Source organism: Neomonachus schauinslandi, chromosome 5 (assembly GCF_002201575.2).
Source record: "Neomonachus schauinslandi chromosome 5, ASM220157v2, whole genome shotgun sequence".
NCBI classification, from domain to species: Eukaryota; Metazoa; Chordata; class Mammalia; order Carnivora; family Phocidae; genus Neomonachus; species Neomonachus schauinslandi.
Window position 1 is genome coordinate 89,369,302 of NC_058407.1, and position 27,260 is coordinate 89,396,561.

General features: G+C 39.9%; 1 protein-coding gene across 1 annotated transcript in view; it reads right to left on the minus strand.

The window, feature by feature from the left end:
- The window catches only part of PTPRO (protein tyrosine phosphatase receptor type O), a 114,807-nt gene that overhangs the window by 51,420 nt on the left and 36,127 nt on the right, over window positions 1–27,260 (minus strand). Inside the window, exons 7-12 of the mRNA XM_021690456.1 lie at window positions 26,062–26,258; window positions 19,002–19,122; window positions 18,461–18,654; window positions 17,193–17,304; window positions 12,675–12,826; window positions 10,859–10,979 (exon numbers count right to left, since the gene is read on the minus strand). Of these exons, the coding sequence (XP_021546131.1) occupies window positions 10,859–10,979; window positions 12,675–12,826; window positions 17,193–17,304; window positions 18,461–18,654; window positions 19,002–19,122; window positions 26,062–26,258 (897 nt within the window). The remainder of the gene's footprint in view (window positions 1–10,858; window positions 10,980–12,674; window positions 12,827–17,192; window positions 17,305–18,460; window positions 18,655–19,001; window positions 19,123–26,061; window positions 26,259–27,260) is intronic.

Here is a 27,260-nt window from a genome sequence, read left to right on the forward strand (position 1 = left end):
ATTTTAATAGGACCCATCAGTTTAGCTGCCAATAGAATGATGTTAATGAGGCCAAGATTATATCCACAAGGGCCCACTAGTTTCATTCTGTTTATAGTTTATACCTCTAAAGCTGGTGAGTCCTTTTACAAATGTGTGACATTGGTGATAAGGGGAATTCAATAGAAAAAAACATTGTAAAAAATGATCGATATGATAAAATCTGTTTTCAATCCTCAGCATCACTGACAGCAATTTGCGAGTGTCCTTTTCATACATAAAGGATGGCCTTTAACGTCTATATTATTATCGGTCTTTTAAAAATAAATATATTTTTTATTTTCCTCACAGGAGGCCGTTCTACCTTAAGGAGTGTAAGCCTAACTTATATTCAACTAGGTCAAAGAAACATTTGTGACTTTTACAGTGCAAGCCACATAAATTACGTTCAGCTTGGTCAAAAACAACATCCGCAAAAGAAAGCACTATTTGAAAGGGGAAAAAAAAGTGTTAGAGAAATTATTCATAGTGGGTTGAGATTGGTAGGCAGTGAAATTAAGAAGATGAAAATATACATTAAATAACAGAAACCTGGGTTAGATCCAAAGTTTACTAAACCTATACTAAGCCTATTCTCTTGTCAGTTTAGGGAGATTCTTTTAATAAGTAATGAGAAAATTTAAAAACAACATGGGGAACTATTTAAAAAATTCAGGCAAATATTACATTATAATCAGGCCCTTTCCATATGCAAAACATAGGATTTTCTCAGGAATTAGAAATACCCACGGGCGCCTGGGTGGCTCAGTCGTTAAGCGCCTGCCTTCGGCTCAGGTCATGATCCTGGGGTCCCGGGATCGAGTCCCACATCGGGCTCCCTGCTCGGCAAGAAGCCTGCTTCTCCCTCTCCCACTCCCCCTGCTTGTGTTCCTGCTCTCGCTGTCTCTCTCTGTCAAATAAATAAAATCTTAAAAAAAAAAAAAAGAAATACCTGTGATTTCTATCACATTTTAAATAAATTCTTTATGCCTTAATGATAGCAAGTGTAATATCCCCTTCTGTGAGTCACTGGGTGTTTTTATGATTTCACCAGCTCTGGTAACTTCTAAAGATCAGTAAAATTTTTCAAAGAAAGCTCTCATTTAACCTTACTTAGTTTCAAAACAACATTTCCGACTTCCTCCTTTTTGGGTTCCAAGAATATGGTTTTTTACCTAGCATTTTTATTTAGTTAGGAGTTATTTTTGCCAAATTCTTAGAAAAAGGTCACTACTCTTATTGTATCATTAGCCTTGTTGCCTTTACTCTGAACTCAGGTATGAACTAAATTCTGAAACTGGAAGAGACATTAAAGATCATTTAGTTCAGACCCTCACTTTACAGACGAGGCAACTGAAACCCAGAGGCCCTAACCCACTTTCTTTTTTTTTTTTTTTTTTTAAAGATTTTATTTATTTACTTGACAGAGAGATAGAGTAGCAGAGGGTGAGGGAGAAGCAAACTCCCTGTTGAGCAGGGAGCCCAACATGGGGCTCGATCCCAGGACCCTGGGATCATGACCTGAGCTGAAGGCAGCTGCTTAACCCACTGAGCCACCCAGGCGCACCCCTAACCCACTTTCTAAGGTAACACAACTTGCCTGTGAGAGCAAGAACTGGGATCCAGACCTCTGTACGCCTAGTTAACGATCTTTTCTATACCTGGATTCCTCCCTAAAAATGTGGGTATTTGCCATTCATTTCCATATAACTGAGGATGATGGGGCCTCCTGAAAAGTTCCTCTTTCTAGAAGACCAGCTTTTCCAGAGTGGGCACTTGCTTATACATTGAGATCAGTGCCAAACATCACAGTCATGGCCCTATCTGTCCATCATCCAGATTCTTCCAATATGTTGAACAGAAACCTACAAACTCTGCAAGTCACTTTATGGTATATAGGAGAAGTGCTTTTAAGGAAGTGCTGAAGTTGTGTGGCTTGGCTGTGGGCAGCTGACAAATGGCTGTGAAACTCAGAAGACCACAGTGAGAAATGGGAGAGAAAGAGATCGAGAAGGGGCATCAGTTAGTCTTGGGATGAGATGGAGCCATGGAACAGTGACATGCCTGGCAGCCCAACCCAGAAGATAAAGCTGGCACGAGGCTGTTGGGCATGGAGGACTCTACAAGAAGGGTAGCATGGCAGTCATGATCCTCTGAAAACCTAAAGAACACGTTTGTAAGAAGTCAGTAGCCGAAGTCTTCCACAAGCTTCCATCATCGCCCCCACCTGACTCGCCTACCCCATTGGTGCCCATATACTCTGTCACTCTTCCTTACTACAGATTCACCCAGTCTCGGGCTGCCCCCTCCAGTGGCACCCACGGTCCTGCCACTTTTGGCCCAAGCAAGGACATCATTTTAACGAGTGTCATCTCTAACCATCCTGCCCCATCAATTTTCCCTGTTCTGTTGAATCATTCTGATCAGCCCATTGAAAAGCTGTTTCCACCCACTTCAAAAAATACAAAGAAAAAGAAAACAAATCCAACAAAAAAGATAAAAACTCTTGGATTCTGTCTTCAGCTCCTGCTCATTTTTTCTCCTCTTTATAATCACACCCCTCAAAAGTTTTGTTATTCCAGCTGTCTTCAGTTGTTCTCCTTTTATTCTCTCTTGAATTACTTTTAATATTTGAAATATTTTGTCTTCACTACACTCCACCCAAAAGACTTCTCCCCAAATCACCAATGACTTCTGCGTTGCTCACATCAGCAGTCAATTCTCGTTCCACATCTTACTTGACTTACCAGCAGGCTCGACAAGTTGATCAATCAAGCACTTTCTTTGCTTGGTTCTTTGGACATCACACTGCTTTGTGTTCTTTCTTACTTCACGGGCATTCCTTCTCAGGCTCTTTTACTGGTTCCCTCACACCACCTCCATTTCTTAAAGCTGGAGTGCCAGAGCTCAGTCCATAGATAGCATTCTTTTTCCTTAATTCATTCCCTGATGACCTCATCAAGTCTGTTTCCTGACTACCTTCAAATTTATACTTCCCAGTTCTGAAATCTCCCAGAATCCAAGCTCCTTTAACTGCCCACTCAACATCTGTTCTTTAATGCTTAACAGACACCTTCAAATATTGATGCATCCAAACCTCAGCTTCTGGTCTTTCACCCAAATCTGCCTCTCCCATAATTTTCCTTTCTGACTGCTCAGGACCCATATCTTGGCATCTCTCAAGACTTAACTTCATTCATTCATAGACAACATCTAAATCCAGCAGTGGACTCTCTCAGCTTCATCTTCAAGATAAATTTTGAATCTGATCACTGTTCATCACCTTCACAGCTACCACCCTGGTGCAGGCAAGAATAATCCCTTATTTGGATAGATGCAATAGCCTCCTAACTTTCAGTTAACTATGTAATTTATCAGAAGTGTCCAAATTGAAATACTTTTGGGGGAAGAAAAGGATTGCAAAAGAGGGTGACTGGCCTTTAACTGATCCATAGCAGGTGTAAACTGGTATTATCTGTGGTAACTCGAATGTATGGTCACCTTATCTACCTGGTTTCCCATTTTACCTCGATTCCTGAACACTCTATTCGTACCAAAGTGATCTTGTGAAACTTGTCAGGTCATGTGAGTCTGTCACTTGAACCATCCAGTGGAGTACCATCTCACTTGGAATGAAACGTCTATTCAATGACCCTACATGATCTGTTCCCTTGTTACCTCTCTGTCCTTTTATCTATTACTCTTCCCCTTGTTCCTTCCACTTCAGCCATACTGTCTTCCTGAGTTTTCCTTGAACCTTCCAGGTACACTACTGCTTCTGGAGCTTTGCACCTGTGGTTCCCTCTGCCTACAAAACCTCCCAGTTATCTGTTTGGCTCACTGCCTCACCTCCTTCAGGTTTTGACTGAAATACCACCTTCACCATGAAGCTTAACCTATGCCACCCCCTACAAAAATTGCACCCTACTCCCCATAACACTTTTTTCACTGCTTCATTTTTTCTCCATAACATGTGTAACCATCTGGCATCCTTATATTTATGTTTATTGTCTCTTTTTCTCCACTAGAATGTAGGTAGAAATTTTTATCAGTTTTGTTCATTTCTGTATTCTCAGCACCTAGATTAGTATGTAGCGCATAGTAAATGCTAAATAAATATTTGTTGATGTATAGAATGAATTAATTTTTTATTTTTTTATTTTTATTTTTTAAAATTTATTTGAGAGAGAGAGAGAGAGCATGAGCAGGGAGAGAGGGAGAGGGAGAAGCAGACTCCCCACTGAGAGGGGAGCTCAACGTGGGGCTTGAGCTGAATTAATTTTTTAAAAGTACAGTATCTTAATTTATTAGCTTTTTTCTGACTGGCAGCCCATAAGTAAGTAAGTAAATAAATATAGATGGATGGATGGATAGAATGGATATGCATATTTTCTTTCTTCTTTCACTTTCTCCTTCCCTTCCCTTCCATGCATTCATTCATCCAACTTTCTTTCCTTTTCTCGGTGCTACATTGACACAATTTAGTCACATTTGTATCTTATTAAATTCGTTTCTTTTTGGTGGGGGGTGAGAGGGATAACAAGGTAGTCCCTTACTAAGAGAGGATCTGAGAAAAGGGCACGGGTGGATAGGGAGAGGTACTTTAGACTTCAGTGTGTTCTGACTTGCAACACTTAACTCACTTCCTGCGAAAAATAAGGACTGCATATATCCAAGCAACTATTTCTAAAATTGTAAACTCAATGATTTCAACATAAGAATAAACAAATTTTCTCAACTGAGAGTGAGATCATGAAGGGCAGCACTGTGTAATAGCTGGGCTTTTATAAAGTCAGAAATTACTTTTCATCAAAGTGTAAATAATTATTTGTAACCTACTGAAATATTATGAAAGAGAAAGAGAGAGAGAGATTGTAATATGCCCCAAATTCCTAACATCTAAAAGTATTTTGATTCTTTTTTATTTATAATCAAACTATGTTTTAAAGATTTCTAATTTATATAAAACCTTTCGTGATTGAGATTAAGAAAATCAAACTAATGTTATTAATACCCAAATTCCCAAAGAGGAACAGAGAAAGCCACCCAAGTGGGTGTGAAACACCTCCCAGCTCTGTTAGAAGGGTTCACTAAAAAATAAAGTTTTTAGAAAAAAAAAATACACTCCAAATCCAGGAAGACATAAGCAGCAGGTGGATAAAAAGGGCTGAATCACTGTTTCTCCACCCAGACTCAACAATGTGTAAAGTCAAACTTCTCTAGGTTCCAAGTTGCTCAAATGAAGGCATTGTACTGAATTATCTCCAAATCTCTCCTAGCACCTCAAAGGACTGAAGTTACCTGATTCCTTATCTTGAACCTGTCTGAACACAACTGCGGTCAGGATACTGCAGAATTTTGACAGTGGTGGTGTATACATTCTGTTTCTGGTTTTCTCTGACCTCATTGGCTGTACCATCCCAGTGTCTCTTGCTGACTCCTGCTCTGCTCAATGTCTAAGTGCTGGAGTGGTTCTTTTCTATTTCTGCTTACTAGTTAGTGATCTCATCCAGACACTCCAAAATTTCTATCTCCAGTCCAGAATTCTCCCCTGATCTCATCTCTAGACACATAACAATAATCGTTTTATTTGACAACTGTACTTGGATGTCCTCTCAATTTTTTTATGTCCAAAGAAGAATCTGTGCTTCTCACCGTACCCTCAATTTATTCCTCTTCTAGTTTCTCTAGTCCTCAACCTCAGTGAATTGTATCACCATCCACCCTAATTGCTCAAGAGCAAAGCCTGAAAGTCATTCTTAATTTCCCTTTCTCTTATTTCCTATTTTCACCCCACCAGAAAGCTCTGTGGACACAAGGTCCAAAATAACTCCTGCATTCTGTCCATTTTCCTCCATTATTACCACTTAAGCCACAGTTGCCTTAATTTCCCATGGAACTTATTGAATTAGAATGCTATTTTTAAAGATTTATTTATTTATTTGAGAGAGAGAGAGAGAGAGAAACAGAGAGGCGGAGGGGCAGAGGGAGAGAGAATCTCAAGCAGACTCCACACTGAGCACAGAGCCCAACATGGGGCTTGTTCCCATGACCCTAAGATCATGTCCTGAGCCAAAATCAAGAGTTGGCTGCCCAACCGACTGAGCCATCCAGGTGCCCCTAGAGTGCTATTTTTAAGCTTAAGACACATGGTCCCTTAATTGGTCTCCCTGTCTTCATTGGTGACCCAACAATCATTCCTCCCTTGAGCAACCAGAAGGATTATTTTAAATATGTTAGATTGTTTATTTTTAATTCTCTCCATGCTCTCTTATTGCATTCAAAATAAAATCTCAACTCCATCTTCTTAGAAATCCTATATAATCTGGCCTCTGCTTATTCTCTCTGCTTAGCATGCCTTTTTCCAAACTTTTCATGGCAGATCCTTTCTTGTTATTCATATCTCTCATCATTGCATTCTCAGAGAAAGGTTTTGCTGCATATGCAATCTGTCCCACACTGCCCTGTTTTAATACAGTACACAGCAGATCATAAATTCCTTGAAACTGAAAGTAGCCCTTTGAATTCACTACTACAAGTAGTCTGGCAACTGGACAATTCTTACAAGGTTCTCTGTATGTATTCATTAAATGAATGAATGAATGGATATTCCACTACCATAGAGCTATTTTGTGATCTGCCCAACACTCCCCCTCCTTATTTCTTTCCCTTTCTTTTTTTCCTTTTTTTTTTTTTTTAATGGTTGATCATCTGATGTAAACTTACCAAATCCTCTTCGGGTTGGCTCAGAGTTTTAAGTGGATTCACCAAGACCAGAAGTTATGACTGGTTGCTGGTTGAAGCCACAGTTGCATGTCAACCAATAAGTTCTTGTAAAATGACACGTCTTAGTGCAGATTTGATTGACATTTGTATTGACTGCCAAAAAGAGCTGTCATCACACACCACCATGATACCGTGAGACTCCTGGCAACCTAAATTCTTAATAGGATGACTGGCTCAATGCCCTGCAAACAGCACCACTGTTGGTAGGGTCTTCTCGTCGATGCTTATTGATGATATAATAGTTGAAAATCCTTGGCAATTGTTTGAGGGCTCTCTATCCTTGTACATGCCATCTTGGATTAATTTATATTATACTGGATTCATCAGTAGCCTGTTTTTTTCCCACAGATGTCAATTCTGCCCTCCATGATGGCAAGTAGAACAAAGAGGCTTTTATCACAGTGAAACTGAACGAAAGGTTAGCCCAACCAGTTTGTTTGTTTGTTTGTTTAGAGAGGGAGGGGGGAGAGTAGAGGGAGAGGGAGAGAAAGAATCTTAAGCAGGCTCCACACCCAGCTCGGAGCCGGACACAGGGCTTGATCTCACAGCCTTGAGATCATGACCGGAGCCGAAATCAAGAGTTGGATGCTTAACCGACTTCGCCACCCAGATGCCCCAGCCCAGCCAGCTTTGGTCCCAGCTCTAACAACATCATTCTGATTCAAACAAGCCCTAACAATCTGTGTGCCAAAGCTGCATGTTTCTGTAAAGTAGAATTAATATGACTTCTCCGTATACCACATGAATGCCATAAGGAAACATAAAGTGACTAGAATGAAAGTTTTGTGAAATACAAAATACCTGCAATCAGTTATTACTAAGGTGAAATGTTATTTTACTTCTCTGAAAGGTAAAACTTGCAATATTATTTTCAACTTTGAGGTCTGTGGTTGCAGTGTGGTTTGATGAGTATCTATTGAACATCTGAAGTAGGCAAGGCCTTGTGTGTTATGAGAAATTGGAAGAGCTGAAAAATGCAATAATGCGATTAGTAGAATAGAAAATAGACTTTTAGACAAATGGATAAAAAGTGAGGTTATTTAGTTTTCGGGGGGAAAAAAGGCTGAGTTCAGGCCCAGTATATATACATTGTCTTAGTTTCAGAGAGGAACAATAGAGAGGCAATATTTCACCTGATATTTAGATCACAAAAGGGAAAACCTTGCTGATTCCAAGAAATAATTTCTATGGAAACTTGCCTTCTCTTCTTGAAAAGTTTAAAGGGCCTTTCTAAAGTGGTTTAGGTAGTTCCATCTATTAACAGGGAGACATGGAGGCTCGAAAGCTCATGATAAATTTAGGAACTATCATGATTTTCACTCCTACTCCTTTGTAGTGTGAGTATAATTGTATCAGCTCATGATTTTAACTCATACTCCTGATCATATATCAGCCATAATGTAAAAAATAAAAAATAAAAAATAAAAAAAAACAGTGAAGCTCGCAATAGGTTCACTGAATGCTACTTTGGTAAGACCTAGCTTTGAACTTTGAGGAAGACTAAAAAAGACCAAATGAGTTAGAGAAATCAGCTAGGACCCAAGAAACACTTACAGATTCCTGTCATCATGAAGCTGGGGAAAAGAAAGGCATGGGGAAAGTGAGCATAATCTTTAAGCAATTCCAGTTACCTAGAAACAAATTTTGAACTGATTTTTATGTCCACGGAGGACAAAATCAGACATAACAGTTGGAATGGTTAGGCAGGCAATTTTTTCTTAATAGAAAGATCATACAAGGTTGGAAGCTGATGATCTTTGCATTCCTAGAATTGAAGTATAGATAGTTGGGGAAGAAGAGCAGATTGCCTGCAGTGAATGAAATTGAACTTGTGGTTCTCAGTGGGAAGGTGTTTGTAAGTTTGCAGGAATGTTTTTAATAGTCACAGGGAAGGTTGCTAACTGGCCTTCTGTGGGCAGGAAGCAGAAGTGCTAGATGTCCTGAAATGATCAAGAAAGCTCCAAACGGAAAAACTGTCCCATGTCCCACATCTCACATACCTTTGTAATGTCACACCAGTTATAGATACGCTATAAATATAACTGCAAGTACTTTACCACATGATAATCTTGGGAATTTTTTTCAAGAAGTTAGGTAAAATAATTTAGAAGAAAGTTGTCATGAAGAAGAATTAGGTGTTATTTACAAATTATTCAATAATTTGCTTTTTCTGCCCATAGTATCTATTTAACGTGTTATATATTTCCAACTACCTATTTAATTTTAAAGGGTTCCAGTGCAAGGATTTAATTTTTCCAATGGCAAATATGAGGCACACACACACACACAAAGATTTAAGACCTAGTGTCTTATGCACTGAATTACAGTGAAACACAACTATTGGGGAAACTAAGGAAAGACTGTGTTTTGTTTTGTTTGGGATTTTCTAAGAGTTTTCTAAAGGTACATCACTGCCAGCAAATGCTACTCAGGGTGTCTGAGCTGCTTATAAAACACCCTGGATCAGACTTTTCTTCTTTTTTAAAAAAGATTTTATTTATTTGTTTGAGAGAGAGAGAGGGAGTGAGAGTGCACGTGTAGGGAGGAGGGACAGAGGAAGAAGGAGAGACTCTGAAGCAGACTCCATGCTGAGGGCAGAACCCAACGTGGGGCTTGATCTCATGACCCTGAGATCATGATCTGAGCCAAAACCACGAGTCGGCTGCTTAACTGACCGAGCCACCCAGGCGGCCCTCCCCCTGGATCCATCTTTACTTACAGCTGCACATCTGAACATATGTAGTAACCGTGACAATTTGACACTCTTATGAATAGGCTTAGATACAGAGTCTAAATTAGCAGACGTCTGAAGCAGTGATGTCAGTAAGTTGCATTAAGTGTTTTGAAAATATTTGTATTGCTATTCTCTATACTTTTCATTTTCGAAATATGAAGAGGAGATCTCTGCTGTGAAAATGACACATTGAAGTGCATTTGTTTCCAGCTTGCCCATCGTACACTGAAACTACCCCACAACAGTTTGCCAATCTATTCTCTTTTGCCTGCTGCTGATCATGGACTCTTATCTCTGAGGTCCCTTTATGTATCAGAAACTAAATGTATACCTCGCTACATGGAAGACTGTTGAATGTAGAAGATGCGTTTTGTGTTAAACAGTGTCACTTCCTAGTTGTATTTCATAATATAAATAATTTTGACACGACACTACACAATAATTTCTAGCTCATTTGCAAGAATATTATACTTTCCTCATTTTCCATCATCCACAGCCCATTATTTTTCTTGGCATGTTCTCTTTTACTTTAATTAAGGTTATTTTCCTCTTTCTCTCATCATATGCAAATATACCTAGTCTCTTATCATAACACTAGGTTTTATTCAAGGGTCCACCTGTACTTATGCTTGCTCAGTTATTTTATTCACTTTTTCATTTACTTTTATACTTGTACGGAAGGACTACTGATTCCTTTGCGTCTTGTAAACTCAAGCTTGTTCATTTTAATTATTTGTAGTCACAGGCAATTTCATTATGACTTACAGAAGAACTGTATCTGAACAAGTACATAGGGGATCCATACAATTTTGTTATATATTTTTTAAATTTTATCTTGGTTTTAGATTAGAGTTAGGACATTATATCAACATAAAAAATCAATATGTGGGTTATTTTATGTATGAATTTCAATTTGAGTTATTAAAGAGGGCATCACATAATGCTCCTATGAGAAGGAATGGTGTCTGATAGGGTTGAGAACACCATATTAGATAATCTCTAAAATCTTGTCTCCTCTAAATTCCTCAGACTCCTTGGTTTCTCTAATCTCACTAATGATGGTGAATACTCCTGTCTTTCAGCAGAGTAAAAATTTCTTTCATGGAAACTCATAATAAGTTGAACTTAACTCATTTAGTAGTATACATATTTATTTTACATTTACAAAAGAGAGTGAACCATTTTTCTGTTATTTCACTGAATTGAGAAGACATGACAAATCAAGAGATGCAAACACCAGTTCTCTGGACATGACTATTGTCAACACACACACACACACACACACACATACACACTCACGCGCATGTGCATTCTTCTTACCTAGCTTGACAAGCTGGAGCATGGAGGTATTACTTCCTCGTTCTGTGCAAGCGGTTACTGAGAGGTTGTAGATATCTCCCGGAGGTAGGCTGAGAATTGCAGTCATGACATTGCGTGTGACCTGCAAGATCCATCAAAATCAAGGGTTTAAACTTCTAATGAACTTGAACTAGAATACCACTCCAAACAACGACAGGGCTATAGCAGGCATTCCCTCTCTGTTCTGTGTAATCAATCTACAGTTGATCACAACCTTATGGATACTTTGTTTCCTTTGAAAATGTTATAAATTCCTCAACTGAGCCAAATGCAAGGTAGCTCTAAAAATGCATAATACCTATCAGAATATTTTTTGCAATTAGTTTTCTTTTTTCTTTTTTTTTTTTAAGATTTTATTTATTTAATTGAAAGAGAGAGAATGAAAGAGAGAGCACGAGAGGGGAGAGGGTCAGAGGGAGAAGCAGACTCCCTGCCGAGCAGGGAGCCCGATGCGGGACTCGATCCCGGGACTCCAGGATCATGACCTGAGCCTAAGGAAGTCGCTTAACCAACTGAGCCATCCAGGCACCCTGCAATTAATTTTCTATTTGGAATAGGTATTCCTCTGATATTTTTCCTCATCTTCACAGCAAATTTTAGAAAAGGCATTTGCTGGGTTGCTACTGATGTGTACATTACTCAGCCCTAGCTGGGAAGCTCCGAAGAAACCTAGTCATGTCTATAGCCACCTGGCTTCTTAATGAAAGACGGAATTTCCCAGTCTCCCCTATAGCTAGAGGGGACCATGTGATCCACCTCTGACCAATCGATTGTCAGTGGAAGTCACACGGGCAGCTTATAATTTTGTCCACACCCAGTAAGTGCTGGGCTACCACACCTTCTCTTTTCCTCTCCCCACAGGCTAGAATATGGATCTAATAACTGTGCAGGTTCACCCATGCAAATGAAGACTACACCGTGGTAGATGGAACAACAGGATAGAAAGAATCTGGACCCCTGGATGATTGATCCCTTACAGCAAAGGTGCCCTGATAGTCCTGTGCCCGCACGAGAGAAACAAACTTTTATTTTCTTTGAGCCACAATCTTCGAGTTTTGTTTTTTGTTGTTTTTTTTTTTTTCAGTAATTTAGTCTGTACCTTAACTAATGTAATGTCAAATAGTTTAATAAAGCAGAAGAAAAGAAATCAGTATTTCCAACGTACTCAAATATTTAGGCATTGGTGATACATGGAGAAAATTTTAAAACATATTCACTGTGGTTTTCTTGAAAATGTTTGACATCCTAAAGGAAAAGCTCAAATCCTAACTTTAAATATAAATGAGTTACTATGGGGCACCTGGGTGGCTCAGATGGTTAAGCGTCTGCCTTCAGCTCAGGTCATGATCCCAGGGTCCTGGGACCGAGCCCCGCATTGGGCTCCCTGCTCCTCGGGAGGCCTGCTTCTCCCCCTCCCTCTGCCACTCCCCTTGCTTGTGTTCCCTCTCTCGCTTTGTCTCTCTCTGTCAAATAAATAAATAAAATCTTTAAAAAAAAAAAAGTTTGACATCCTGAAGGAAAAGCTCAAATCCGAACTTTAAATATAAATGAATTACTAGTTATAACTAGTACAGCTCACTATTTAAAGAGTAAAAGGTAAACTCTCTGAAAGGAAGAATTCAAATTTTTCTTCACTGTCCTATCATCGGAGCCCAAAACAGTGCCAACAAGCATAAGACATTTGTTTAATGTTTCAATAAATGTCTGCTTAATGGTTTTCAATAGTTTATGTAAATGAATGTTCAGATGCCCCATACTGGGATTCAAAGAAACATACACTCTTTTTAATTTTCTTCTTTCCTTCTGCAACAACCATCCAGTGTAGCATTCTAGAATGGGAGAGGTCAGTTTTGTCATCACCATATGTCCAACTGATATATAACAGACTGTTGAAATACTCCACAGATATGATTTCCGGAGCAACTGGGGCTAAAGGAAAGAAAGAGGTGCACTTTAGTTTAAGAGACTAACAATAATTAAAGTACTTCTCAACAGAGCATGAAATCTCATGTGGAGTTAATTTAGAGAATTGAAGTTCACACCATATGATGGTCCTGGGGATCCCTGGACGTCAGAGTAGTATGTGAAGGTTGGTGGTAAAAGGTGGACACTTGTTTCCTGGGGCCCCACCTTATATGGCTCGGACACAAGGCAGCCAGACCCATCTGTACCTGAGGATATCGGGTCTTTATACAAATTTCATGGTTAAAGATTCCTGAAATGTTCACTTCTTTGAGTACACTTGTTGTATCAATAAATTAATAGTATAAGGCATGGCTGAACTTATTTTCCAAGCAGTACTGGAAAATTTGGGGTCCTATAAGAGTAAATTTTTACTTGTGGTGCAGCAAAGATGTTTATGGAAATAAAGGACAGTAGGGTCAACAATTAGAGGGACAGAAAATAATTATTGTTTCTATAAAATAATAAGGCAATATCATTGATCGTGTCTAACCAACGCTTTGCAAAAAGTGGGCTCTAACTAAATGTTGCTGAAGCAAGTAACAAGGGAAGGCCGGAAGGGCTCTTTGCTAAATTCTAACACTGAGTTTATTAATTTTTTAATTTTCTCACACATTTAAATTATTTATTTAAATGTGTGAGAAAATTTAAATTAATTTATTTAAATTATTTCTAGTGGGGAGGAGAGTTCTTTACAAGATTTATAATTTATGAGCTCTGAAGGCGTATTTTAATTATTTTTTAAACTAACTGATAATTCTGAAGATTTTTAGGAAACACATTCACAGTTGAATTTAAAGTCCATGTGTATGTTGGTTTGAAGACAAACAGGTGTTCCATTCTGAAAGACAGCACAAAACCAGCTGAAATATTTGGAGGAGAATTTCCATAAACCATGAAGATTCATTTTCCTCAAGATGCTACAAGTACTCATAACAAGCACTCATAACTATGCTTTCAAGAACAATTATTCACTGAAGAGATTTGTAATATATAGAGTAAAAAACATTTCTGTTTCAGGGCGCCTGGGTGGCTCAGTTGGTTAAGTGTCTGTCTTGGGCTCAGGTTATGATCCCGGGGTCCTGGGATCCAGCTCCGCGTTGGGCTCCCTGCTCAGTGGGGAGCCTGCTTCTCCCTCTCCCTCTGCTCCTCCTTCCCACTCGTGCTCTCTTTCTCTCTCTCTCTCAAGTAAATAAATAAAATCTTAAAAAAAAATTCTGTTTCATGTGAAATTAGAGTAGTATTTCTATATGTTTGACAATAAAATCTTGAAATACCAGTAATGTATCTAGCAAGTAACACAAAACTGCATCCTATTTCAGAATAGTCTAATAAAAAGAATAATACCTTTGGCTTCTTTTCTCTTAATATATTTCTCTGTACTTCATTATATGTATGTATCTATACTTACATTTCTTCAAAGGATATTTTCTCATGTCCTAATTCTAGTAAGGGCGAGAAATGTATTTAAAATTGCGAACCCAGAAGTGTATAGCTCCCCTCACAGGTATTAACCAAGTTTTTAGATTTTTATACTCCGTATGGTCGCTTTAAAATGCAGCATAGTGCTGAAAGGCCACAAGATGTCACTATTTGTTTATTAAACATTATTTGGTACACTAGCATGATTACTGTGCATTTGACTTGCAGACAAAGTTGCCTAACAAAGACAGGGGACCTGAGGTCCTAATAAATCACACCTTATTCAGATATTTTATTCCTATATCCTTTTTTTTTTTAATTTATTTATTAGAGAGAGAGAGAGTGAGAGAGAGAGAGCGCAAGAGGGGGTAGGGTTAGAGGGAGAAGCAGACTCCCCGCCGAGCAGGGAGCTCCTATATCCTTTTATATCACACGATTTGGCATTTTGGCTCAGAACTAAAAACATAGGGGGGCGCCTGGGTGGCTCAGTCGTTAAGTGTCTGCCTTTGGCTCGAGTCGTGATCCCAGGGTCCTGGGATCGAGCCCCGCGTTGGGCTCCCTGCTCCGCGGGAAGCTGCTTCTCCCTCTCCCACTCCCCCTGCTTGTGTTCCTGCTCTCGCTGTCTCTCTCTCTGTCAAATAAATAAATAAAAATCTTAAAAAAAAAAAAACCATACATAAGAGAAGTATGCTATCCTTGTTTGCTTTAAACTTGAAATGAGGGAAGAAAAACAAAACGAGACAAAGCTAAAATTTCAACCGGTTTTTAAAAATAAGTATAAAAATAAAAGTCAGCCACCATATATATTTTAATAGTGATTTTATTGCATAATTTCTCACACTACCTGTGAAATTCCATTATACCCATTTTATAGATGTGAGAATTGAGACTGTCTGTGTTAATATGCTTAGAGGAGACCATGAACTACCAATGTCAGCATGCCTTAGGAGATTGTCCCAGGAAAAGATAAGAAATTCCCAGAGATCAATTTATTGGAGATAATAGACTGCTCACCCAGGCAAGTAGCTCACTTATTGACCTTATAACTATCCAGATTTGCTGGGTCCATCACCTTTGCCAGATCCTGGTCAGTTCCCAGCTTTGAAAGGCATACCCCCACCACTTGAGTCCAGAACTCCAAATCCTGTTAATTTTTCATTTCTGATGTCCCCCTTCAGAGACACTGCAAAGAGCCCATCAAGGCAGTTTTCTGCCTTATTGCAGTGAGTTCTAATAAACTTGATTTTGCTCTATTAGCCAGTTGTTAGGTAGCATTTTGAATCCCGCCAATGAGAAAAGAGAAGTCCAGGATCATTAAGATAATTTGCTCTGAGTTCGACTGCTAGAATTTTGCAGAGCCCGGTCTGCTCAAATCAAGTGTTCAGATGCAAAGTCTGGGCTTTTTCCAGACATCTGCTCTGTCTGAGAAGGAAAGAATATTCTCAGAGAGGCAATGTCAATGAAGTTAAGCTGTATGAATTATTTATATGGTAAAATTTAATTAAATTTAAGTACGCAATTATTAATATAGTCAAGAAGCTAACACAGTACTTGTCACATAGTTGGTATTTTCTACCTTTTTGGTGTTTTTTCACTTTTCTACTCTAGCATTACTGTTAACATCTGGAACACAGGGAGCTCTAGACATTGGCTATTAAAAGAAGGGGATGTTCTATGTACGTGGATAGTGTAAGAATTCACATGATTAATTTTTTTTTAAGATTTTATTTTTAATAGAATCATCTCTATGCCCAATGTGGGGCTTGAACTCACAACCCCAAGATCAAAAGTCACATGTTCTACCAACTGAGCCAGCCAGGTGCCCTCACATGATTAATTTCTTTCCATTTTCTTTCATTTTGGTAAAGTTTGATGGAGTAAAACTAAATGCCCAGAGAAGAATATATTTTGCTAACATTATCTTTCACCTAGACATGTTTTTCTCGTTTCTTCTCTCAGCATAACACTGATTAGAGCCTTGTAGTCCAACCAAAAGTTCCTGAAAAATCTTAGTGCAAATAGGGTTCAAAAAGGATTAATGTTTCTTTGATGAATTTCCCCTTCTCGTTGTCTTCTCTGACCACCTCTGCTATCTCTGTTATATGATAATGAGCTAACAGTTGTTTAAGTACTTAAACTTTGTGCCACATATTTCACTAAGTAATGTATTTTTTTTTTTAAGAGGGAGGGGTGAGGGGAGGGGCAGAGGGAGAGGGAGAGAGAGAATCCTAAGCAGGCTCCATGCCCAGAGTGGAGCTCGATGCAGGGTTTGATCTCACAACCCTGAGATCATGACCTGACCCCAAATCAAGAGTGAGATGCCTAACCGACTGAGCCACTCAGGTGTCCCCTAAGGGACATATTTAAATGGAAAAGAATAATAGGTATCATTGTCATATCCATTTAACACTTTAAAAAGCTGAGGCTTAGGAAAGTTAACATGCACAGGTTACACAGTGTAGATGGCCGATCCGTGATTCAAACCCAGGTCCACCTGTCTCCAAAGCCTATTTTCACTCCTGCAATGGACAACACTGCCATCAGTCTGTGACCTTAAAAATGGCTTAATTAATAAGGAGATGAAGGCACTCTAGCAAATATCATCATGGAATGGCTACAATCAATTCATCTCAGTGTGAAGCTAAAAGCTCTGTCTGCTACAACTCTATTCTCATCAATTCCGAATGGAGCACATAAAGGACAGTAACTCAGAATAAAGACATATTTTAATGTTTAAAGACTATCATTTAAACAAATAATGAATTTGCAGAATCAAGCATACTGTCGTCCGTGGAACTGATGCTCGATCAGTGCCGGGTGAACAACTCGAAATTTCTGGAGGTGCATCTCTTCAGAAACCCCTCAAAACAGCCCTCTCTCCCCCTGGAAGCAGTTCCCACACACCACTCACCTGTTATGAAGCTGATGGTGGAGCTGTCACAGCAGCTCAATTCCGGGTCTCCCCATGTGACCATGGTAACTCGAAAGTTGTAGTACCATGCTGGCAACAGATTGGCTATCCTCTAAAAAGAGCAAGGAGACAAAAGACTAAGGGGGAAAAAAATCATATTTTTGGAGTACAGTTATTTTTATTAGGTCATGAAAATAATCAACTTTTTTGATTTTATTTATTTTTTATTTTTTTTTATTATTTTTATTTCTGTGCCTTTTTGTATTTCCCAAATTTTCCATTTCCGGACTGAGGTAAGGTGTAAATAGAATGATACGCAAACATAATTTTTTTAAAGATTTTATTTATTTATTTTTTAGAGAGAGAGAGAGAGAAAGAGAGAGAGAGCACAAGCAGAGGGGAGGGGTAGAGGGAGAGGGGGAAGCAGACTCCCCGCTGAGCAGGGAGCCCGATGAGGGCCTCGATCCCAGGACCCTGGGATCATGACCTGAGCTGAAGGCAGACGCTTAACCATCTGAGCCACCCAGGTGCCCTACAAACATAGTTTTGAAGAAGTGATTCATAGGTACAGTCAAATATTTCCAATATTGGTTTCGTTTTGCAGTCTCCCAAGTTGTGTTACACATATGAAATACTACTTATTTGTAAATGACCGTACATACGCATCCCCCTATTTCTAAGAAAATTGGCCTCTCACAACTCTGTGTTCTCCCAATTTGGACTAGAAGCATGCATCCTTGTTGGGTGGCAAATATCAGAGTCTTCAGCTGGGTAGAGGACAATTGTGTACTTCATGCATGACCTGTAGGAACCTGCACTTTAGAAATTATTCCAGTCTCAGAAAGAGCAATCTTCACCTGCTCTCTTGAAAAGCATCTTCTAATGACCTGACATTAGAGGTATTTAAAGGACGTGTAGATATTAAGAATAGTCATCATTAGCGTTAAACAGTGTCAACTCATTATCGAATGACTAAAGGAAATGTTTTTGTGTGTTTTCCTCCTGGGGAGTAGAGAGAAACAATAAGCACTTGATAGCTCCAGTAGAATGTGGATATGCTCAATTAGGGGTGAAAGCTTGCTTCACATAATTATTTTTTTTCTCTCTCTCTATCTCTCCCCAAAACAAAAATAGTCCAGAAAGCAAAAACAACTAGAAAAATCTTGAAAGCAGCAAGCCCCCCGTATGTATTTACAGGTAACTTTTTCTGGTACATTCGGTAGGGAAAGGCACATCTGTTTACACAGGGACGTGTGACAGCTACTTACCACGGATGCAGTCAAGGAGATAGTTGCTGCGATTTCATAGTACGTTGTCCACTCTGATGTCATTGTTGCAGGGTTGAAATAAAACATTTCAACTACGTATTTTCTGAACACTCCTAAGTAAGGTCTGCTCCAGCTCAGGACCACTGCCGTAGGACCCAAGGGATAGAGCATTAAATCCTTTATCCCCGTTGGAACTAAGAAGAAGGGGGGAGGGATGAAAAAAAAAAAAAAAAAGAGCCAGGAAGGAATGTTTAATATCTTAGCAATGGCTTCAAATTCTTAATAGCTAGAGTTTTCGCTCTTCCAATACCATCACTGAATAAATCATATTCGCCTCTGATGTTATTTTTCCTGAGCCGTAGATGCTAACGATATCCCCCTGGTATACAATAGTAGTCATTTATTACTCTGAGTGTAGAATATTGGGTGAACAAGTAGGGCCCCCCATATATGATGATAATGACTTGGACCTGGGCATTGGACCCCTGCCTCCCCCCCCAATAGTACTCTGATAAAGTTATTCTGGAGGCTGGCAGCTTACCGATAGCAAATGTGACAGGATCTGAAGGGGGTCCAATCAAAGGGCCTTTTCTTAGGTACATCACGACCTGGTACTGGGCACCAGGAACCAGATTTTCAATAATAGATTTGCTTGAGTTCACCTTTAAACCAAACACCCGATATGATTTATTTAGAGCTGGGCTTTCATAATGTGACACAAAAGCTGATATCATATTCAGGGCTCTTTGTGGAGCCACAGATGCCTTTGAAATCCAGAAGCCTTTGCTCGTTCTGGGGAAGGTCAGATTTCAGAATTAGGATGATTTATAGTTTATGTGAACACTGAAGGGAACCCAGAACATTCAAATTCTATGGCTGGATTTAATAAGCCCCGTGAACTGCTTTATAGCCATCACTGTCAATTTTAACTATATACACTAGAGACACATCAGCCTCTAACCATAATCAAATCAGCAATACCATAAGGGGAGTCTGACATCCTAAACCGTAGTGTCAGCTAAAACCGTACAAAGATCAGTGCAACAATGTCTTCAGCCTCTCGTCACTTAGAAGCATATAATATCTAATTATAGAGATGGAAATGACCTCAGAGATCATCTGCTCTAAATCTCTCATTTAATAGATCAAGAAAGTAAAGCCAGGAAATGGCCAAGGTCACATATTTAGATTCAGCGCTGGGGCTGGAAGCCTAGTGTTGTGACCTCTACAGCCTGCTACGGGCAAGTCATGGGACTTAGCGTGGGGGGACAGCAGGAAGCGCTTCTCCAGGCTATTGTGACCCCATAAAATAATGTTGTAGGAAATATTTCTCATTTAGATGAGCTCTTTGCTGTTCTTTAAAAAAAAAGGGGGGGGGGCGCTTGGGTGGCTCAGCCGGTTGGGTGTCTGCCTTTGGCTCGGGTCATGATCCCAGGGTCCAGGGATCGAGTCCTGCATCAGGCTCCCTGCTCAGTGGGGAGTCTGCTTCTCTCTCTCTCTCCCTCTGCTGCTCCCCCTGCTTGTGCTCTCTCTCTCTTTCTCTCTCTGTCAAATGAATAAATAAAATCTTAAAAAAAGAAAACTTTTGGGTCAGTAACAAATGCAATATAGAGAACAATAGAACAGATAGATGAATGAAATGTTCTTACTAAGGTTAAATGTTGGTGTGCACGAGGATTGATGCTTCAGCTTACGGGTCAAGAAGTGTGCGACTTTGACCTTAAGTGCCTCTGTAGTTAAGACAGTCTTGCTTAGTAGAAAGAACACAGGCTCTCTATTCAGACTGCCTGAAATCAAATCCTGACTCTACTCCCTTGTAAGAATGGGAATTTATTTATAATTTGCTTTTAATTCTTACCTTGGCTTCCTGATTGGTAAACTATAGATAATGCTATTCTATACCTCACAGAGTGGCAAGGATGCTTAAACTAGAGTATCAATAAAGTTAACTCATTACTCAGCAATTCTTTGGCCTCTGGGGTACATAACATAAAATTGCTGTGGAAAGGAGCATAAATCAATGAAGAACAGTATTGTTGGCAGTTTACGTATGCTATAAGTTTTTGTTTATTAAGCTTCGTTATGATTTTAAGAATGAACACAGAATTGGTGATATGATATGAACTTTAAACCTTTCTGATACCAGAAACTGATTCTACACAACTGAAATTGTGGAATTTGAATCGGTAGAACTTGCTCTAAATGTAAGTGGAGAGACAGGCACACCATAATTTCTTTACCAATAACTTGAGCAAAATAAAATTAAGTTGAATGACTACATTAGCATTTCCCTCCTTTCTTTCCTATTTACACTGATATCAGAATTTTTTTGCCCATGTTTTCGAAGGTGAATTCTGCTGGAAGCCATCTAGACAAAGTTGGCCAACTAGATATCCTCATCTGACGGAGCATTTCCTGAAGAGACAAACCACGAGCAAGACATGCATGCTGTGCAAAACTAAGTAACACTGTCTTATTTCTTTAAAATAATTTTTTAAATGAGAAAACTAATAATGCTCACAGTAGAAGAGCAAATGGCGTAAACCGGCAATTTTTCTGTCCTCCTCCCCTCATTTCAAACATTTTGGTGGGCAATGTTCCAGACCCTCCTGGATACATATAGACATAAATAATATGATATAGAACCATATAGGTGTTACATTATTAACATCGCTCCCAACTTTTCTTTAAAACTTAACAACACATCAGAGACACCTAGGCATATCCGTGAATGCTAACTTAGCTCATTAATCACTCTTTTAGAATACTTAGAATAGCAGGACAGAAAACGTGTAGACTGCTTTAGGGTGGTGTTAAAGATTCTTTGGTTGGATAATATTTTAAGCAAGTAGTTGATTCTGATTATTCAAATGACTATGTGAAATCAGAGCCACTTAAATATGCCATCATATTTAATACCCTGAGGGTATCATGCTAGTGAAATAAGTCGGAGAAAGACAAATACTGTATGATTTCACTATGTGGAAACTAAAAAGCAAAACAAATGAACAAACAAAACAGAATAAAACTTGTAGGTACGGGGAACAGAATGGTGGTTGCCAGAGGGGAGGGGTTTTGGGAGGTGGATGGTATGGGTGAAGGGGCTCAAGAGGTACAAACTCGCGGTTATAAAATAAACAGGTCACGGGGATGTCATGTACAGCTCGGTGACTATAGTCAGTAATATTGTGTTGCATATTTGAAAATTGCTAAGAGAGTAAATCTTAAAAGTTCTCATCACAAGAAAAAAGATTTTGTAACTTTGAATGGTGATGGATGGCAACTAGGCTTATTGTGATGATCATTTCACAATGTATACAATGATTGAATCATGTTGTTGTTACCCTGAAAATATGTTCTACATCAATTATACCTCAATACAAAAAATACGCCATCATAACAAATTCACCCTAGGGACATTATACTCCTTTTTAAAAAGATTTTATTAATTTATTTGCAAGAGAGAGAGCATGAGTGGGGTGAGGAGCAGAGGGAGAGGGACAAGCAGACTCCCCACTGAGAACGGAGCCATCACCTCTGACCTGGAGCTCAAGGTGGGGCTAAAGGTAGGGCTCTTCATAGGACTCCATATGGGGCTCCACCCCAGGACCGCAGGATTAAGACCTGAACCGAACTCAGACTGATGCTTAACTGACTGAGACACCCAGGCGCCCCTACTTTTTTTTTAATAAAGAAGCAACTATGTGTATATACATCAGACTATTTCAAAAAATGACCTTGGTAATAAATAACAAATAATAAACACCAACTCCTTCCTGCTACCTCGTTTTTGAATATTTGCTGAGCCACCAGCCTGTACCTAATGCTTCTACGCTTCCATGCCCCTTGCTTTTATCCTGGATCGCCTTGGGGCAAGTAGACTGTAGGCAGGCAGGAGAAACGCCCCTGAATACGACTTACTAAATAATATGTATTTTATTCTCCAGAGGATCATCCCACATCCCCTCCCCCAGTTTTCATCCCATTTTTGCATTCCACTATTTCCTCTCTCCCATTCCCAATGGGCTTCGTCTCCGTTTAAGAGAATTCAGTTCGGGCGCCTGGGTGGCTCAGTCGGTTGAGCGTCTGCCTTCGGCTCAGGTCATGATCCCAGGGTCCTGGGATCGAGTGCCACATCGGGCTCCCTGCTCAGCGGGAAGCCTGCTTCTCCCTCTCCCACTCCCCCTGCTTGTGTTCCCTCTCTCGCTGTGTCTCTCTCTGTCAAATAAATAAATAAAATCTTTAAAAAAAAAAATAAGAGAATTCAGTTCAGCCCAATGCCCCTCCGATGAAGCACCAGTCCTGTTTCTCCCCAGCTAAAGAAATAGGAGGAAAGATGTCCTAGGGAGCATAGGAAATACATGACAGACTGCTAAATCATAGGGTATGTACACTGTCGGAAAACACTTAGGGACCAAGGCAGATCACATGTAAAAATAAATATATATACATATATGACTTTTTTAATCCTGAAATTTATGATTGTGTGTGAGTCTTTGGAGAAAGTACTGAAAGCACATTTGCACAATTTGAAGAATTGACCGGGTCCTTTATGTATAACGCTGATGGAGCCCACACTTGATGTTCAATATATATTTATTAACGAATAGCACTGAGATGGTTGTTAGGAGGCGTACAACACAAAACACCCTTTTCTACAAACATTTGCATGCAAACTCACACACGAAACAGCAACCAGACATGAAGAGGATACACATGATGAGGACAAATTCAAATTAGCGGGTACGATGTACCTACACGGAAGGCTAGACTCTAAGCGTGTGAACTCAAGGTTCAAGTCAAATTTGTTTTATTTCTAAGATGTGGCACAGAAGTCAGTGGTCGTGTCAGAAAGAGTAGTGGCACTAGCATTGGGTCTCATAGATGGTCTAGGTGGTACATAAAGCAAGGATGCTTTGGTATACTCAGTGGTAGAGGCAAAGTAGGGAGAGTGAAAGTATAAAATGGCGGAACATTATATTAATCGTTAATACCATAGTCCCCGCTTACCTGCAAGGGATATGTTCTAAGACCCCCGGTGGATGCCTGAATCCATGGGTAGTACCGAACCCTATGCGGACTATGTTTTTTCCCTATACATACATACCTACTGTAAAGTTTAACTTATAAATTAGACAGAGTAAGAGACTAACAATAACCGGTAATGAAAACAATTACGACCCTATACTGTAATAAAAGTTATGTGAACATGGCCTCTCTCAAAATACCTTGTTGTACTACACTCACCCTTCTTGTGATGATGTCAGATGATAAAATACCTATGTGATGAGATGAAGTGAGGTGAATGACGTAGGCGCTGTGACCTAGTGTTAGGCTATTATTGACCGGCTGCCCACATGTTGGAGGAGGATCATCCGCTTCTGGCCCACGGGTGACCAAGGGAAACTTGAATCCGTGGAAAGCGAAACCATGAATGGGGGAGGGCACTACTGTATGTGTTTAGCTTTAGAATCACTCTTATTTTTGAGCTGCGTCTTGAATATTAATTCAAGAATTAAAGAAATATTATTACTTTTTCTTTTTGGATAATGGTTGCTTTGGGAAATAAGCCCAAATCAGACTGATACTGGTGATAATATCTTCCGGATTCTTTTGATTAATGGCCACATGATTACAGGCCAGTTTTTGAGGCTTCTTTTTTTTTTTTTTTAAAGATCTACTTATTTATTTGAGGGTGGGGGGAAGAGAGAGAGGGATAGAGAGAATCCCGAGCTGACTCTGCACTGAGCGAGGAGCCTGATGAGGGGCTCCATCTCACAGCCCTGAGATCATGATCTGAACCCAAACCATGAGTCAGAAACTTCACCGACTATGCCACCCAGGCACCACTGCTTTTCAGACTTTTTAAACTGATGTTTCCTCATCTAAAAATGTGTGCGTGCATCTGTGTGTGTGTGTGTGTGTGTAGTGGGGCAATGGATAATGTTGGTATAATAACAAATCTTCAAAATAGTCTTGTAATTGAGATAACACCTCACACAGTGGTCTAGATCCTGCCCTCCACTTTAAATATTGGCCTCTTTGCCTATAACCCTTAACAATTTCATGTTTGCATTTCAAGAAAGCATTGTCAAAGTGCACTGAGCCCAGCCTTTTCTGGCTCATTTATAATTTACAATTTTTATCTGTACTGTTAGCCTTTGGCTTCGATGCAAAAGATACATAATTTGTACATTAGATGAGGGGTGATGAAATGTGCCTTGGAGCAGTCAAGTTCTGTGTCATGTTCTGTAAGAGAAACACATTTTTCTACCAATATAACGAGTCAGCTGTCTTTCCTATGCTCAGGAAGGGAAACTTCTAAGCTGCACTGTGAGTTGTGATTACATTAATCGGTTTAGCCTATGTACTCCTTACTTTAAGTCAAGGGGTAGCCTCATCTGCAAGTAAGGGCTTATCTCAACACTCTTAAGCCTTTCTAGCACTCCAAAGGCCATGATTCCTGAATTCCTCTTATCAACTTTAAAGTTTCTCACTCTTTGAACTTCCCTAAATGCCTAATTTTTGTGGGATAAATGGAAACATTCCAAAAAGCTTTCATATAGTAAACATTGTCCTTGAGTATTATATTTCCAGTGTATGACACATGAGTTGATAATGTAATTTTTTGCCTTTAGGGAAGGAAATTTGTGTTTGCAAGACACCACGAATCAGTACATTCGATCCTATGAAAAAATAAAACCAGGTTTTAGGAAAATAGTGCTGGGCTCCAGGCTCCCTGTGGATACTCCGGGCGATGGAAAGCACGGTCTGCCCTGGGGCCCATGTGGCAGGCATTCACTCAGGACTGATGGCTGGGTGCATGAGCTCATTCTGGTAACCATTCCCAGAACTACTGATTTGCACCCCATTTCCGAGTGCCCCTTTATGCCCCCTTGGAGCCCAGCTAACTTCTATTTATCCTTCAAAGCTCTTCTCAATTGTGATTAGTGAACGGGGAGTTTTTTACTTTAGTACTTTTAATTTTTAATTATTTTTTCAGTGAGCATGAATTACTTTTATAGTTCAAGCAACAAAAAAAGAATAGAAAAAGTAAAACAAACAAACAAACAAACAAACAAACACAAATTCCCCAGAACCTTCTGCTTTCTCATCTCCTTCTCTGGGAAAAGTTTTTCTGGCCAGTTTCCAAATCCTCTTGCCCCAGTCCATATTTACTCATGCTCAGCTCTTTCTTCCCATGAACTCATAGGGCCTCTCGATCATTTACTTTTAGCCTCGGCCTGATTTTATACTCTGCGGTAATTATATGCTCACTTATGCGTTGTTCTCCCTAGATTATAAACTCTGCAAGAGGCAGATACGTAGCAATTATCTAGAATCCCAACATCTGTCCTATCTGAATTCCTGGCACATCACAGGTGTCTTGAATGAGGTGTGAAAATAAAAGGAAGATGCTAGTGCTCAGAGGGGGAGGGAGGAAGAGTGTAACTGAAGAACCAGGCACACTCATTTCCTGCTCACAAACCACACCCCCCCCCCCCCCCCCCCCCGGGGAGACCCCAGGGCAGCCTCTTGCAAATGGCCTCCTGCAGGCCTTGAGTGAACAAGCCCATCAGCATTTTTTCCTGTTCCTTTACCTGAGTGCAGTACTGCTTTTCTAGCCTCTGGCTCTCCTTCTGTTTCTGGCAGGTGAGCGACACCACAGACACGATGGTGCCATTGTAGTTCTCCTGGGAAGATGTCCAGGACATCAACGCAGTGGTTGAGCTTAGAACGTGGACACTCACATGCTGGGGCTTCTCAGTCAGTTCTTCCATCCACTCTCCTGAAGGGCCTAAACATGTCAAATAAGAGCACAAGGGAGGTTTCATGCTGAGCTGGTGGAGATAAAAGAGTCGAGTTTTAAAAAATCATGATATTTTCCTTTCGCCTTTACACAGACAGTCAAGGTTAAGACGGGCAGGTGGACCGGCACGGCTCTCTGTCCCCTGCCTCTGAGTTTATTCCAGTAGATTCTTCTCCAGAGAGAATCTACTTCTCTTTTAACGCAGAGCGGGTGTGGAAGTGGGGGCATTTCAGCGTGTTTAGAATTCCTTTGCTGTTAGGATCTTTGGTCTCTAGAAACAATGACTTTGAGATTCAAATTAGCCTTGACTGCCATCATACGAAAAGATTTTAAATTTGGTAGCAGCGGGATCAAAGAGGCGGAGTGCGACTATATTGAGAGAAGAAATAGGCAACAGCCTGGCTCAATTACAGAAGCTGCCTGAGATCTGGGTGATAATTTGAGGGACACGGTCGGTTCCTCATTATAAAGTATCTCGTCAGAAGTGCCCACCATTTGCTTTGTTTTCTTAAGTTTCTGAAGTGGTTATTAGCACTGTGCCTGACACATAGTAAGGACTCAAGAAGCGTTGAGGTGGTTATTATCTACAGAAGTTCCTTGTTGAAATGCACATGTGCAACGTTCCTTTATTTGCTTAGGATACACTTCTCAGTGTCTTAATAGGGAGCTGTATTCCTGGGCTGGAACCCAGGAGGGGGAAAGAAGCAAGCGGATCTCCTGGGGAGAGCAGTCTCAGGCTCACAGCCAATGGGGCCAGGGAGATAATGACAATAAAAAATGACAATAATAATGATGGCAAAGAGATAGAGCATTCGGCAGGTTGGCAGGTCGTAGGCTCTGCTTTAGGCTTGTATATGTTTACATATGTTAATCCTTTAATTTTCATAACAGACCTATGAGATAAGTACAAGTATTAATCCCACTTTCAGATGAGGGCACTGAGGCCTCTACAGGATAAGTAGATTCACCCACAGGAAGGCTGGTTCCAGA